The sequence below is a fragment of the Sebastes umbrosus genome, chromosome 11 (assembly GCF_015220745.1).
Source record: "Sebastes umbrosus isolate fSebUmb1 chromosome 11, fSebUmb1.pri, whole genome shotgun sequence".
Lineage (NCBI taxonomy): Eukaryota > Metazoa > Chordata > Actinopteri > Perciformes > Sebastidae > Sebastes > Sebastes umbrosus.
Window position 1 is genome coordinate 20,688,094 of NC_051279.1, and position 13,837 is coordinate 20,701,930.

Consider the following 13,837-nt stretch of genomic DNA (forward strand, 5'->3'; position numbering starts at 1 on the left):
AAAAGGTTTTCCACAAATACATCTTTATTATAGTAAGATTTTGTATAAAACAACATCATAACACTGATACAAGAAATGCTAGATGATTATTAAAAAAACTTGTATACACAATAAAATGATGCTAAAAGTTGTTTAATATTTTAGCTACTTTATAAACAGCCCTGTTGTCAGCGTTGAGATGATGCATTTTTCCAGCTGATCCAAGAGGATTTTTAAATTATTTAGCTTAAGAAGTAGGAGAATTTGTTGAAAAAATATAATATGAAAAGTAAAACTGTCAGAAAAATGTAATGGAGTAAAAACAATATATGCCTCTGAGAGTAAAGTAAAGTACAAGTATCTCAAATTTGTAGCAAACAAAAACCAAAAGATCAAACTAAGCCAGGAAAAAAACGGATGCTGCTTTTGGAACCAAACACGCTCATAGCAACTACCATAAGTTTAGGCTTACATACAGTAAAAATATACAATAACATGTTTATCAAAGAATGCGGTAGGTATGTATCAGTCAAAACTTAGTTGAGTAGGTTTCTATGATGATGCCACATACAGTGTTGATCAATGTGAATCAGTGGCTTTGCAGTGCACCATGAGAAATGAACATTTCAGGGTGGTTGGCCATGTGAAAATTACTACACATACCAAAAGAGGAAATGATGCAAAATATACATCCCAAAATGGTGTAGATAAACCAAAAGATGGTTTCTGTGGGGATTATCGTTGTGCCCAATTTTTCTCACGTCTTAATGGCAGAGAAAGTTGGGTTGAGGTGGGTGTGAGAGGCAAGTTGTGTGTTGAGACAATGCTGTACAAAATGAACTTGCAGTGTGAAAACATATTTCACCATGTAGATTCTATATTCAGTAAAATCTGTTCCATAAGGCCATTTACAGTCTATATTCTCTCTACATATACAAACACAGCATATATTGATAAAAGCAATACAAGTTATTCTTATATTCAGCTACATTTATGAAAAAACATTTGTGCAGTTGCAGCATTTGTTTCTTCATGTCATGGACAGACTTAAACTTCAGTATTAAGAGCTGACATCTCTCTGCTCCGACTCGTGTCCGCTGACTTTGTGTCGGTGTGAGAGCCAGAAACTTCTTCCCGGAAGGCAGTCTCCAATACAGTCAGGATGGATTTGCAGACTTTATCCTTGAAATCTTGTCCCATGAACACATACAGCAGTGGGTTCAGGACACTGTTGAAAAAAGCCAGGTTATTTGCTAAAGGACCACCAATAATGGTGACATGGCGCAATGTTATACTACGATTAGTAGGCCTTAAATTCACCATCTCAATTAAATGAATGATGTGATACGGAGCCCAGCACAGGAAAAAGGTGGTGATGACTGCGGCGATGATCTTAAAGGGGCGACTTGACTGGCTGGCCAGGGTGCGGTTTCTTCTGATACGATGGATTATCACAGCATAACAGGAGACAATGACAGTGAAGGGGACAACAAATCCCAGGAGGAAGCGGGTCATGGTCATGGCCTCATGACGAAGCTGTCCCAGCTGATTCACAGACGATGTTTCATCGTCATCAGAAAGAGCATAGTTGGTGAAGCAGATGATGATATCGTCATTGTTAGATGACGGCTCAGTGTCCCTGAAGATGAAGAACGGAATGCTGAGGATCAGAGCCAGTACCAAAACACCCAGACTCACACAGGACGCCTTGCGTACACTCCGGTGGTTCTGGGCCCAGACGGGCCACACCACAGACACACATCTGTCCACACTGATCACAACCAGAATGTAGACACTGGCAAAGATGTTCAGGGAGTTTATAGTGGTGACAAGTTTGCACATGAACTTGCCGAAAGGCCAGTGGAGATTCAAAGCTATGTGGGTCACACTCAGAGGCAGGAACGCTGTGAAGAGGAAGTCGGCCACAGCCAGGTTGAGGAACCAAACTGTGTTAATGGTTTTCTTCATCTTGAACCCGGTCACCCAGATAACCACTCCATTCCCGAGCACACCAAGGACAAAGGCCAGACAGTAAACAACGAGGGACAAGGTGTGGAGAGACTTTCTCAGCTCCGCATACTTGTCAATATTTGTAGAGCCATTATTTCTAGATACATCTGTTGTATTGATGTGATAGGAAGAGGCATTGGTCATCTCCATTATTGTCTTGAGACCTGCAATGGCAACATGAAGAAACAATATGAACCTTTTTTTCCTTTTATTTCCTAAATAGATGTCAACAACAGTCCCTAATGATATAATGATGTGATACGATATGTAGATATGGCCTTAAATTGAACTGTGTTTTTATATATATATATTACAGTTTTTCTCAATTGTTTACACACAAATACTGGTACTTGACACACAATGACCACAACATGTAACTCATGCACCAACCCCCTGAACCAATTCTGTTAAACTACAAGCACAATTCTTGCTTTACACTCAAATTGCAGTTCTAAAACACACTTTTTTTCAAAAGACTACACACAATTCTCTGCATTTGGCACAATTTTCATGAAGAAAATCTCGTTTTCACAAGGAACACACTGTCAATCAAAATTCTAAAGTCAATTGCCCTACTATGCACACTGACTCATCACATGGGCAAACACCTGTCACACAGTGTTACAATTAGCAATCAGAGCTTTAGCATAAAAGGGCAAACATTGCTTGTGATGTGGATGAGGTGCTGTGGCCAGACCGAAACAGAAGAGAGGATGCAGCATAGTTTTTTTTTCGTTTTTTTTTACTGTAACTGTATACAGTAAATTCTTCTGTTGTTTTGTATGTAGACCACTGTATGTGCAACTTTGTGTTGGTTGGGATGTACACTGTGTACATTGTTTTTGTGGGGAAAATAAAATATATTTGTTACCGTGTATTTGTGTGTTCTGAGTATAAAAACAATATTCTAAAATATTTTACAACACACTTATGTATGTACTGTCTGTAGTAAGTGTAACACTGAACCAAAAAAGGCCTAAGTCATTTGATGAATGGAGAAGAAGTGTTTTCCATTCATCATAGTGTTTTACATTGAGCACATCAGTGTTCAACTGGTTCTTATAAATGTCTATTCATATGATGGTGTGTGTGTGTCATTTGAAAACAAAATACCATTTTGAGAAGAAATAACATTGTTTTGAATGTAAAGTTTCATTTTGCAGGAGAATTGAGGGGTTTTGCCCATTGTGTGTGTGTTTTTTGATTTGTGTGTAGAGTTCTGAGAGTATGAGGCATGCTTTCAGAAAATGTGTGTAAACAATCGAGAAAAACTGTAATATATATAAAAGTCTTTCTCCTCTTAGAAAATAAATAAACTCTTCGAAATATGTCGGCCCGCTTTATTCAATCATTTGAATTAATGCCTTTTTTATTAAATTCCAGGTAAGATGTTTGTCAGGGTAGATATGGCCAACATCAGATGTCTTTATTCAAAGTCTAATTTTTTCGATTAAATTAAATTCAAAGGCTAACATATCACAGTACCTTCGTCAAAGTTGATCAGTCAGATGAGGATGTGTCCGCAGCGCCAGTGACCCTGCATGGTCTAACTGTGACTCCTTTTGAAGTCTCATGAAATGTGACGTCATGAGGCTGGACCACATGTAACACTCCTCCCACACGTTTAATGTTTGTCTTTTAATGCTTTTTAAATGTAGAAGGATTCTAAAGCCCTCAGATTCCCATAAAAAATACAAAGGACATAACCTCAGTGTCCTCAGTGTTAGCTGCCTTATTATCACCTTATCTGCAAAAGCTGCTCTCAAGAATCTGCAACTGAATTTCTTGCTAAGACTTATACCACATTAAAGAGTCTCTGTCCTTTTGGAAACTCCAAAAAGAAAGTAAGTGCTAAGCACCCAAACAATTAAAGGCATGAATTGTGGGTTGTTGAGACAACTACTTGAGAGGGAGTGGAGCTACAACTACTCATGTCCACCAAGGATCCTGCTGTATAATGTATATCTCTCCATGTGGGTTGAGCTCATGTTTGCTTGAGGTATAAACTAGGCTGCCTTGATCAATCCCTGCAAGCAAAAGAGATCTGAAGTAAGAATATATCTTTTCCTACCATTTTATTTGAATTGATAGGGTCATTTCGCAGGTCTACATTACATGCATGTTGCTTTCTGTCAGCATCCTGTTTCACACTCTTAATCAGATTTCCGTGAAATTCAGAGAAGCACATGAAGTGCAACTGTTATTTTTAGGGTGTTGGAGAGGGGTCATTAGTTAAAAAAAAAAAAATCTTTTCATACACTATTTGAAAAAAAGACTTCATAATCTGAGTATAAGGTTGACTGGACCTTAGAGCTTCTAGCTGATGTACACATTAAACACAAGGATCCAAGAGCCCTTTATTGAGTGAAGTGAATGGATGAATGGATGGAGGATGAATGAATTATTTTTTTCCGTACATTAAACAAAAATATCAATATCACAAAAGAAGGAAGGTCGAAGGCATAAACTGAACTACGTTGGCCTTCAGGTAACGTAAAAACCAGAACGGCCCTCGCTAGAGCCAGTGTTTGTTTTGTCTGTTCTGGGCTACTGGAGAAACATGGCAGAGCAACATGTCGGACTCTGTGAAGAGGACCCGCACCCTAGATATAAACATAGTTATGAATATTATATTCCATTTCTGTGAACACATCCCCATAAACCCTACACACTGTTCTTAATGCAAACAGGCACTATTAAATGACCTGCGTCAGCCACGTTGACTTGAAATATACTTTAAGATGTAAAACAGTTCCCTCTGCTGGTCAATTAACATTATGAAAACAGTCTATAATGATAAATGGAAAGACCATCAATAACTGTTGATCAAATCATAATTCTGTGATTTGCAACTTGATAGTTTGAGTAAATTATCATGAGGTGTTATAAGATGAGTTGTGTGCGTGAGACATACATTATATTATTATATATATGTATCACAAGAGAAATGATGTGCAATCATGTAGCAGTATGTCTTATGGGTGGTCCAAATAATATTTTAATAATGGAAAATAAGGATTGCATTATTATCATTTACAGATTCATTGAAAAGTAAAAACAAGTTTCAAATAAAACTAAAATGAAATACATTAGAATCAAGCTTTGATAGACAGGTTCATACATATGACAATATTCATAACCACATTCATACAAAGAATAAGCAGGCCATTCCTTTCCTGTGGTTTAACTGTATGTTGTCTAAGCGTTAAGAAATAACAGAATACCTCAGGAACATAATTAGCTCATAGTAACCATGTAGGTAGATCTGTTCTTTACATTTACAGGTGTGGAAATCATTTACAGTTACAGTATTTGTTTATTCATATCATGGATAACTTCATACCACAGTGTCACTAACTAACTTATTTTTGCTTCTGCTGATGACCGTAGACTTTGTGTCGGTGTGAGACTGAGAAACTTCTTCCCGGAAGGCAGTCTCCAATACAGTCAGGATGGATTTGCAGACTTTATCCTTGAAATCTTGTCCCATGAACACATACAGCAGTGGGTTCAGGACACTGTTGAAAAAAGCCAGGTTATTTGCTAAAGGACCACCAATAATGGTGACATGGTACAATGTTATACTACGATTAGTAGGCCTGGAATTCACCATCTCAATTAATTTAATGATGTGATACGGAGCCCAGCACAGGAAAAAAGTGGTGATAACTGCGGCGATGATCTTAAAGGGGCGACTCGACTGGCTGGCCAAGGTGCGGTTTCTTCCGATACGATGGATTATCACAGCATAACAGGAGACAATGACAGTGAAGGGGACAACAAATCCCAGGAGGAAGCGGGTCATGGTCATGGCCTCATGACGAAACTGTCCCAGCTGAATCACAGACGGTGTTTCATCGTCATCAGAAAGAGCAAAGTTGTTGAAGCAGATGATGGCGTCCTTACTGGGTTTCAGCCCAGTGTCCCTGAAGATGAAGTATGGAGTGCTGAGAATCAGAGCCAGTACCCAAACACCCAGACTCACACAGGAAGCCTTGCGTACACTCCGGTGGTTCTGGGCCCAGACGGGCCACACTACAGACACACATCTGTCCACACTGATCACCATCAGAATGTAGACACTGGCAAACATGTTCAGGGAGTTTATAGTGGTGACAAGTTTGCACATGAACTTGCCGAAAGGCCAGTGGAGATTCAAAGCGATGTAGGTCACACTCAGAGGCAGGAACGCTGTGAAGAGGAAGTCGGCCACAGCCAGGTTGAGGAACCAAACTGTGTTAACGGTTTTCTTCATCTTGAACCCGGTCACCCAGATAACCACTCCATTCCCGAGCACACCAAGGACAAAGGCCAGACAGTAAACAACGAGGGACAAGGTGTGGAGAGACTTTTTCAGCTCTGCATACTTGTAAATATTTGTAGAGCCATTATTTCTAGATACATCTGTTGTATTGATGTGATAGGAAGAGGTATTGGTCATCTCCATCATTGTCTTGAGACCTGCAATGGCAACATGAAGAAACAATATGAACCTTTTTTTCCTTTTATTTCCTTACATAGATGTCAACAACAGTCCCTAATGATATAATGATGTGATACGATTTGTAGATATTGACTTAAATTGAACTATGTTTATATATATATATATATATATATATATATATATATATATATATATATATATATATTAATATATATAAAAGTCTTTCTCCTCTTAGAAAATAAATAAACTCTTCGAAATATGTCGGCCCGCTTTATTCAATCATTTGAATTAATGCCTTTTTTATTAAATTCCAGGTAAGATGTTTGTCAGGGTAGATATGGCCAACATCAGATGTCTTTATTCAAAGACTAATTTTTTCGATTAAATTAAATTCAAAGGCTAACATATCACAGTACCTTCGTCAAAGTTGATCAGTCAGATGAGGATGTGTCCGCAGCGCCAGTGACCCTGCATGGTCTAACTGTGACTCCTTATGAAGTCTCATGAAATGTGACGTCATGAGGCTGGACCACATGTAACACTCCTCCCACACGTTTAATGTTTGTCTATTAATGCTTTTTAAATGTAGAAGGATTCTTAAGCCCTTAGATTCCCATAAAAAATACAAAGGACATAACCTCAGTGTCCTCAGTGTTAGCTGCCTTATTATCAACTTATCTGCAAAAGCTGCTCTCAAGAATCTGCTACTGAATTTCTTGCTAAGACTTATGCCTGAGAGGGAGTAGAGCTACAACTACTCATGTTCACCAATGATCCTGCTGTATAATGTATATCTCTCCATGTGGGTTGAGCTCATGTTTGCTTGAGGTATAAACTAGGCTGCCTTGATCAATCCCTGCAAGCAAAAGAGATCTGAAGTAAGAATATATCTTTTCCTACCATTTTATTTGAGTTGATAGGGTCATTTTGCAGGTCTACATTACATGCTTCTGCTTTCTGTCAGCATCCTGTTTCACACTCTTAATCAGATTTCCTTTAGAATTCAGAGAAGCACATGAAGTGCAACTGTTATCTTTAGGGTGTTGGAGAGGGGTCATTAGTTAAAAAAAAAAAATCTTTTCATACACTATTTGAAAAAAAGACTTCATAATCTGAGTATAAGGTTGACTGGACCTTAGAGCTTCTAAGTAGTGTGCAAATTACACACAAAGATCCAAGAGCCATTTTGCCATTTATTGAGTGAAGGGAATGGATGAATGGATGGAGGATGAATGAATTATTTTTTTCCGTACATTAAACAAAAATATCAATATCACAAAAGAAGGAAGGTCGAAGGCATAAACTGAACTACGGTGGCCTTCAGGTAACATAAAAAACAGAAAGGCCCTCGCTAGAGCCAGTGTTTGTTTTGTCTGTTCTGGGCTACTGGAGAAACATGGCAGAGCAACATGTCGGACTCTGTGAAGAGGACGTGCACCCTAGATATAAACATAGTTATGAATATTATATTCCATTTCTGTGAACACATCCCCATAAACCCTACACACTGTTCTTTAATACAAACAGGCACTATTAAATGACCTGCGTCAGCCACGTTGACTTTGTGGCGGTACTGAGTCAGAAGACTGAAAAACAGTTCCCATCCACATAATAATATAAAATAAAATGCCTTCTTAATAATAATAATGAACAAATGCCTCTTCAATAATGAACAAATGCCTCTATATTAACAAACAATTAAGGAAACTGAAATATTGGTTTGTGTTTTTCCTTTTACCCTCCTTTAAAGTTTTCCCAAATAAAATACACTAAAAGAAATGGGTATAAAGGGTTTCATTGAAAATCAACAAATGAATAGACAAGTCACAAGTCGACATCGAGATCCAGTTCATCTGGTGCAGGAGGCCTCAGCTGAAGAAGCTCTTGCCGAGTGTAGGTGATACAAGGTGGACCCAGCTCGCTCCTGACCTTGAAATATTTGAGCGGCTCTCCAAAAAGTTATTGCCTAAAGCCACAGAAGGCAAATCACAGTGCGACTATTTAGTGCAGCCATAATCACGTCGTCAGAGTTTGATCCCGCTGGTGATCATGAATCATAAGGCTTTAAAAACGTTAGAAAACACATAAAACATAGAACACCGACGCACAGGTAGCAGAGTCGCCAGCTCAAGGGGGCGGCGCCTATATTTTCAACATCAAGCCAAAATCAATTGGCTTGCCTGTAACTTATCTCAGTGACCAAACACACACTGTGCACACAGCAATATTCAGCAGGATGGTTGGTACCGTTCTTGTAGTTCTGTGGTTCTCCAGAGATGTTACCAGTCCACAGGCATGTGTCCGCGAGCACGAGGGCATCACGTGGGCATAATCACGGAGTTTGGTGGTTATCCAGCGATGCCAGAGGAACTCTGAGTATTCCTGATGTGTTGTCTCTCGCTTCCAGGTCGGAAACAGTTCAGACGAAGCTCCTGTTAGTGGAGCGGATAGTGGAAAAATCATGCAAATAGTGATACAAGCACCAAATTTGGCATGATGATTGCCGAGGGGTCACTTAGCAAATATAAACGACTGGCCACTTGAAAATCCAAGATGGCCGCCATTTTTCACGATGGCCGCCAAATTGACCTGCTGATAATGGTTTCTCTCATAGAAACTCATCTACTTGGTTGATTTGAGTGATATCGGTGTCAAATTATGTTTTCTAGCATGCTGGATCTAATTCTGATAGTTTTAAAAAAAATTAACAGCAATATGGCGGCCATTTTGTGTCTGTTTAGTGTCTGCTTCCTCATGAGAGCATGGGGTCACAGCATCCAGGGACTTCCTATTGGTGCTGATGGCTTTGTTTCCTTGTGTTGCAATGACCGTGCAAGATATTTCAGCTTCACACACACTTTCTCGGCGGGAAAATGAAACGGCTCGGTCTTGATGCTTGATTCCCTGGCCGCCATATCTCGATGAAGACATAACTTACCACACAATCTGGTACATCTCTACAGGGAATGTTATATGCAGGAATCCGTTGGTACTGCTCGGTGGCGGATGACTATTTTTCGCTGCAGGCCGGAGCTATCCGATCCCTCCCAGAGCATATTAAAATGGTGTAGCTATGACATCATGACGCACGGTGCAAACGTGTATGACGTATTTACGCACAATACAAAAGAGAAAACCTTACCCCATACAGCACGCATTTAACTCTTTATTTAATTTTAAGACCCCTTGACGACGAAGATTTTAACTATCAATTTAATGCAGAGCTTTATTGAATTACTGGATATTACAGAATGTATTAATTAAATTAATTAATTAATTTACTCTGTAGCAGGCTATGGTCTTTGGTCCCACTCACAATTCTAGTTGACTGGAGTCAAGTTTTTCCACAAATACATCTTATTATAGTAGGATTTTGTATAAAACAACATCATAACACTGATACAAAAAATGATAGATGATTATTAAAAAAACTTGTATACACAATAAAATGATGCTAAAAGTTGTTTCATATTTTAGCTACTTTATAAACAGCCCTGTTGTCAGCGTTGAGATGATGCATTTTTCCAGCTGATCCAAGAGGATTTTTAAATTATTTAGCTTAAGAAGTAGGAGAATTTGTTGAAAAATGTAATATGAAAAGTAAAGCTGTCAGACAAATGTAATGGAGTAAAAACAACATTTAGCTCTGAGAAATACTCAAGTAAAGTACAAGTATCTCAAATTTGTAGCAAACAAAAAACAAAAGATCAAACTGATCCAAGTAAAAACGGATGCTGCTTTTGGAACATAACAAGCTCATAGCAATTACCATAAGTTTAGACTTACATACAGTAAAAATATACAATAACATGTTTATCAAAGAATGCGGTAGGTATGTATCAGTCAAAACTTAGTTGAGTAGGTTTCTATGGTGTTGCCACATACAGTGTTGATCAATGTCAATCAGTGGTTTTCAGGTACCCAGTGCACCATGAGAAATGAACATTTCAGGGTGGTTGGCCATGTGAAAATGACTACACATACCAAAAGAGGAAATGATGCAAAATATACATCCCAAAATGGTGTAGATAAACCAAAAGATGGTTTCTGTGGGGATTATCGTTGTGCCCAATTTTTCTCACGTCTTAATGGCAGAGAAAGTTGGGTTGAGGTGGGTGTGAGAGGCAAGTTGTGTGTTGAGACAATGCTGTACAAAATGAACTTGCAGTGTGAAAACATATTTCACCATGTAGATTCTATATTCAGTAAAATCTGTTCCATAAGGCCATTTACAGTCTATATTCTCTCTACATATACAAACACAGCATATATTGATAAAAGCAATACAAGTTATTCTTATATTCAGCTACATTTATGAAAAAACATTTGTGCAGTTGCAGCATTTGTTTCTTCATGTCATGGACAGACTTAAACTTCAGTATTAAGAGCTGACATCTCTCTGCTCCGACTCGTGTCCGCTGACTTTGTGTCGGTGTGAGAGCCAGAAACTTCTTCCCGGAAGGCAGTCTCCAATACAGTCAGGATGGATTTGCAGACTTTATCCTTGAAATCTTGTCCCATGAACACATACAGCAGTGGGTTCAGGACACTGTTGAAAAAAGCCAGGTTATTTGCTAAAGGACCACCAATAGTGGTGACATGGCGCAATGTTATACTACGATTAGTAGGCCTGAAATTCACCATCTCAATTAAATGAATGATGTGATATGGAGCCCAGCACAGGAAAAAAGTGGTGATAGCTGCGGCGATGATCTTAAAGGGGCGACTTGACTGGCTGGCCAGGGTGCGGTTTCTTCTGATACGATGGATTATCACAGCATAACAGGAGACAATGACAGTGAAGGGGACAACAAATCCCAGGAGGAAGCGGGTCATGGTCATGGCCTCATGACGAAGCTGTCCCAGCTGAATCACAGACGGTGTTTTATAGTCATCAGAAAGAGCATAATTGGTGAAGCAGATGATGATGTCGTCATTGTTAGATGACGGCTCAGTGTCCCTGAAGATGAAGAACGGAATGCTGAGAATCAGAGCCAGTACCCAAACACCCAGACTCACACAGGAAGCCTTGCGTACACTCCGGTGGTTCTGGGCCCAGACGGGCCACACCACAGACACACATCTGTCCACACTGATCACAACCAGAATGTAGACACTGGCAAAGATGTTCAGGGAGTTTATAGTGGTGACAAGTTTGCACATGAACTTGCCAAAAGGCCAGTGGAAATCCAAAGCGATGTAGGTCACACTCAGAGGCAGGAACGCTGTGAAGAGGAAGTCGGCCACAGCCAGGTTGAGGAACCAAACTGTGTTAACGGTTTTCTTCATCTTGAACCCGGTCACCCAGATAACCACTCCATTCCCGAGCACACCAAGGACAAAGGCCAGACAGTAAACAACGAGGGACAAGGTGTGGAGAGACTTTCTCAGCTCCGCATACTTGTCAATATTTGTAGAGCCATTATTTCTAGATACATCTGTTGTATTGATGTGATAGGAAGAGGCATTGGTCATCTCCATTATTGTCTTGAGACCTGCAATGGCAACATGAAGAAAAAGTATGAACCTTTTTTTCCTTTTATTTCCTTACATAGATGTCAACAACAGTCCCTAATGATATAATGATGTGATACGATTTGTAGATATGGCCTTAAATTGAACTGTGTTTTTATATATATATATTAATATATATAAAAGTCTTTCTCCTCTTAGAAAATAAATAAACTCTTCGAAATATGTCGGCCCGCTTTATTCAGTCATTTCAATTAATACCTTTGTTATTAAATTCCAGGTAAAATGTTTGTCAGGGTAGATATGGCCAACTTCAGATGTCTTTATTCAAAGTCTATTTTTTTCGATTAAATTAAATTCAAAGGCTAACATATCACAGTACCTTCGTCAAAGTTGATCAGTCAGATGAGGATGTGTCCGCAGCGCCAGTGACCCTGCATGGTCTAACTGTGACTCCTTATGAAGTCTCATGAAATGTGACATCATGAGGCTGGACCACATGTAACAATCCTCCCACACGTTTAATGTTTGTCTATTAATGCTTTTTAAATGTAGAAGGATTCTTAAGCCCTTAGATTCCCATAAAAAATACAAAGGACATAACCTCAGTGTCCTCAGTGTTAGCTGCCTTATTATCAACTTATCTGCAAAAGCTGCTCTCAAGAATCTGCAACTGAATTTCTTGCTAAGACTTATGCCACATTAAAGAGTCTCTGTCCTTTTGGAAACTCCAAAAAGAAAGTAAGTGCTAAGTACCCAAACAATTAAAGGCATGAATTGTGGGTTGTTGAGACAACTACTTGAGAGGGAGTGGAGCTACAACTACTAATGTCCACCAATGATCCTGCTGTATAATGTATATCTCTCCATGTGGGTTGAGCTCATGTTTGCTTGAGGTATAAACTAGGCTGCCTTGATCAATCCCTGCAAGCAAAAGAGATCTGAAGTAAGAATATATCTTTTCCTACCATTTTATTTGAGTTGATAGGGTCATTTCGCAGGTCTACATTACATGCATGTTGCTTTCTGTCAGCATCCTGTTTCACACTCTTAATCAGATTTCCTCTGAAATTCAGAAAAGCACATGAAGTGCAACTGTTATTTTTAGGGTGTTGGAGAGGGGTCATTAGTTCAAAAAAAAAAAATCTTTTCATACACTATTTGAAAAAAAGACTTCATAATCTGAGTATTAGGTTGACTGGACCTTAGAGCTTCTAGCTGATGTACACATTAAACACAAGGATCCAAGAGTCCTTTATTGAGTGAAGGGAATGGATGAATGGATGGAGGATGAATGAATTATTTTTTTCTGTACTGTGGAGGCAATTTCTGTAAAGAAGGACTCGAAAATCAAGAGAAAGTCTTTTAAAGGTTTAATAAACACTTGCAAGTGGGCAAACAACCATCAACATAAATGTTCAAGGCTGAGAGCACAGAGGCTCTCCGTTTCGTGACATTTATACCCTTGCTTGCAGGCTCACAGTCATATATCTCACATTGTCTTTCTGACTGACAGTTCTGTCCTTTTTAGGGTTACTTGTCCTCAAATAGGCTCTACAAGTTCGTTGACTAGGTGACCGACACCGAAACAGAAATAGGCCTTAAGGGCAATGAGTGTCACCTGTCATGACCTTAGGAATGTGCACATGATTGTATTTTTCCAACACAATTCCTCCCTTTGAGCATTCAATGCTCACATAAAACAAAGAAAATTACAAACATACATATAGGTCATCGTCAACTCTAACACATACATATTAATCAAACAACGAAAATATAAATATATATCGACATTCTAAATATGAATAAGCAAACTAACATATAGAAAGATAAAATCAAACAACATCATCGTCGTTGTAATACGGTGGGGTCCAGCCCGTCATTGGATACAAGTCAAAATTATTAAGTCTTAAATGCACATACTGTTGTATT

The 13,837-nt window shown here is 38.9% G+C and overlaps 3 protein-coding genes across 3 annotated transcripts; all 3 read right to left on the bottom strand.

The window, feature by feature from the left end:
* Window positions 1-368: 368 nt before the first annotated feature.
* LOC119497577 (chemokine-like receptor 1) lies at window positions 369-3,523 on the bottom strand. Its single transcript, XM_037785804.1, has 2 exons — window positions 3,475-3,523; window positions 369-2,153 (listed from the first exon to the last, which is right to left on the bottom strand). Exon 2 carries the CDS (start codon window positions 2,137-2,139, stop codon window positions 1,027-1,029), a length of 1,113 nt encoding a protein of 370 aa, XP_037641732.1. The 5' UTR covers window positions 2,140-2,153; window positions 3,475-3,523; the 3' UTR covers window positions 369-1,026.
* A 1,468-nt stretch (window positions 3,524-4,991) lies between these two features.
* LOC119497309 (chemokine-like receptor 1) lies at window positions 4,992-6,898 on the bottom strand. The gene is made up of 2 exons (XM_037785340.1): window positions 6,850-6,898; window positions 4,992-6,450 (listed from the first exon to the last, which is right to left on the bottom strand). The coding sequence occupies exon 2, from the start codon at window positions 6,437-6,439 to the stop codon at window positions 5,327-5,329; it is 1,113 nt and encodes a 370-aa protein (XP_037641268.1). The 5' UTR covers window positions 6,440-6,450; window positions 6,850-6,898; the 3' UTR covers window positions 4,992-5,326.
* A 3,465-nt stretch (window positions 6,899-10,363) lies between these two features.
* LOC119496586 (chemokine-like receptor 1) lies at window positions 10,364-12,336 on the bottom strand. Its single transcript, XM_037783987.1, has 2 exons — window positions 12,288-12,336; window positions 10,364-11,928 (listed from the first exon to the last, which is right to left on the bottom strand). Exon 2 carries the CDS (start codon window positions 11,912-11,914, stop codon window positions 10,802-10,804), a length of 1,113 nt encoding a protein of 370 aa, XP_037639915.1. The 5' UTR covers window positions 11,915-11,928; window positions 12,288-12,336; the 3' UTR covers window positions 10,364-10,801.
* Between the last annotated feature and the right edge of the window lie 1,501 nt (window positions 12,337-13,837).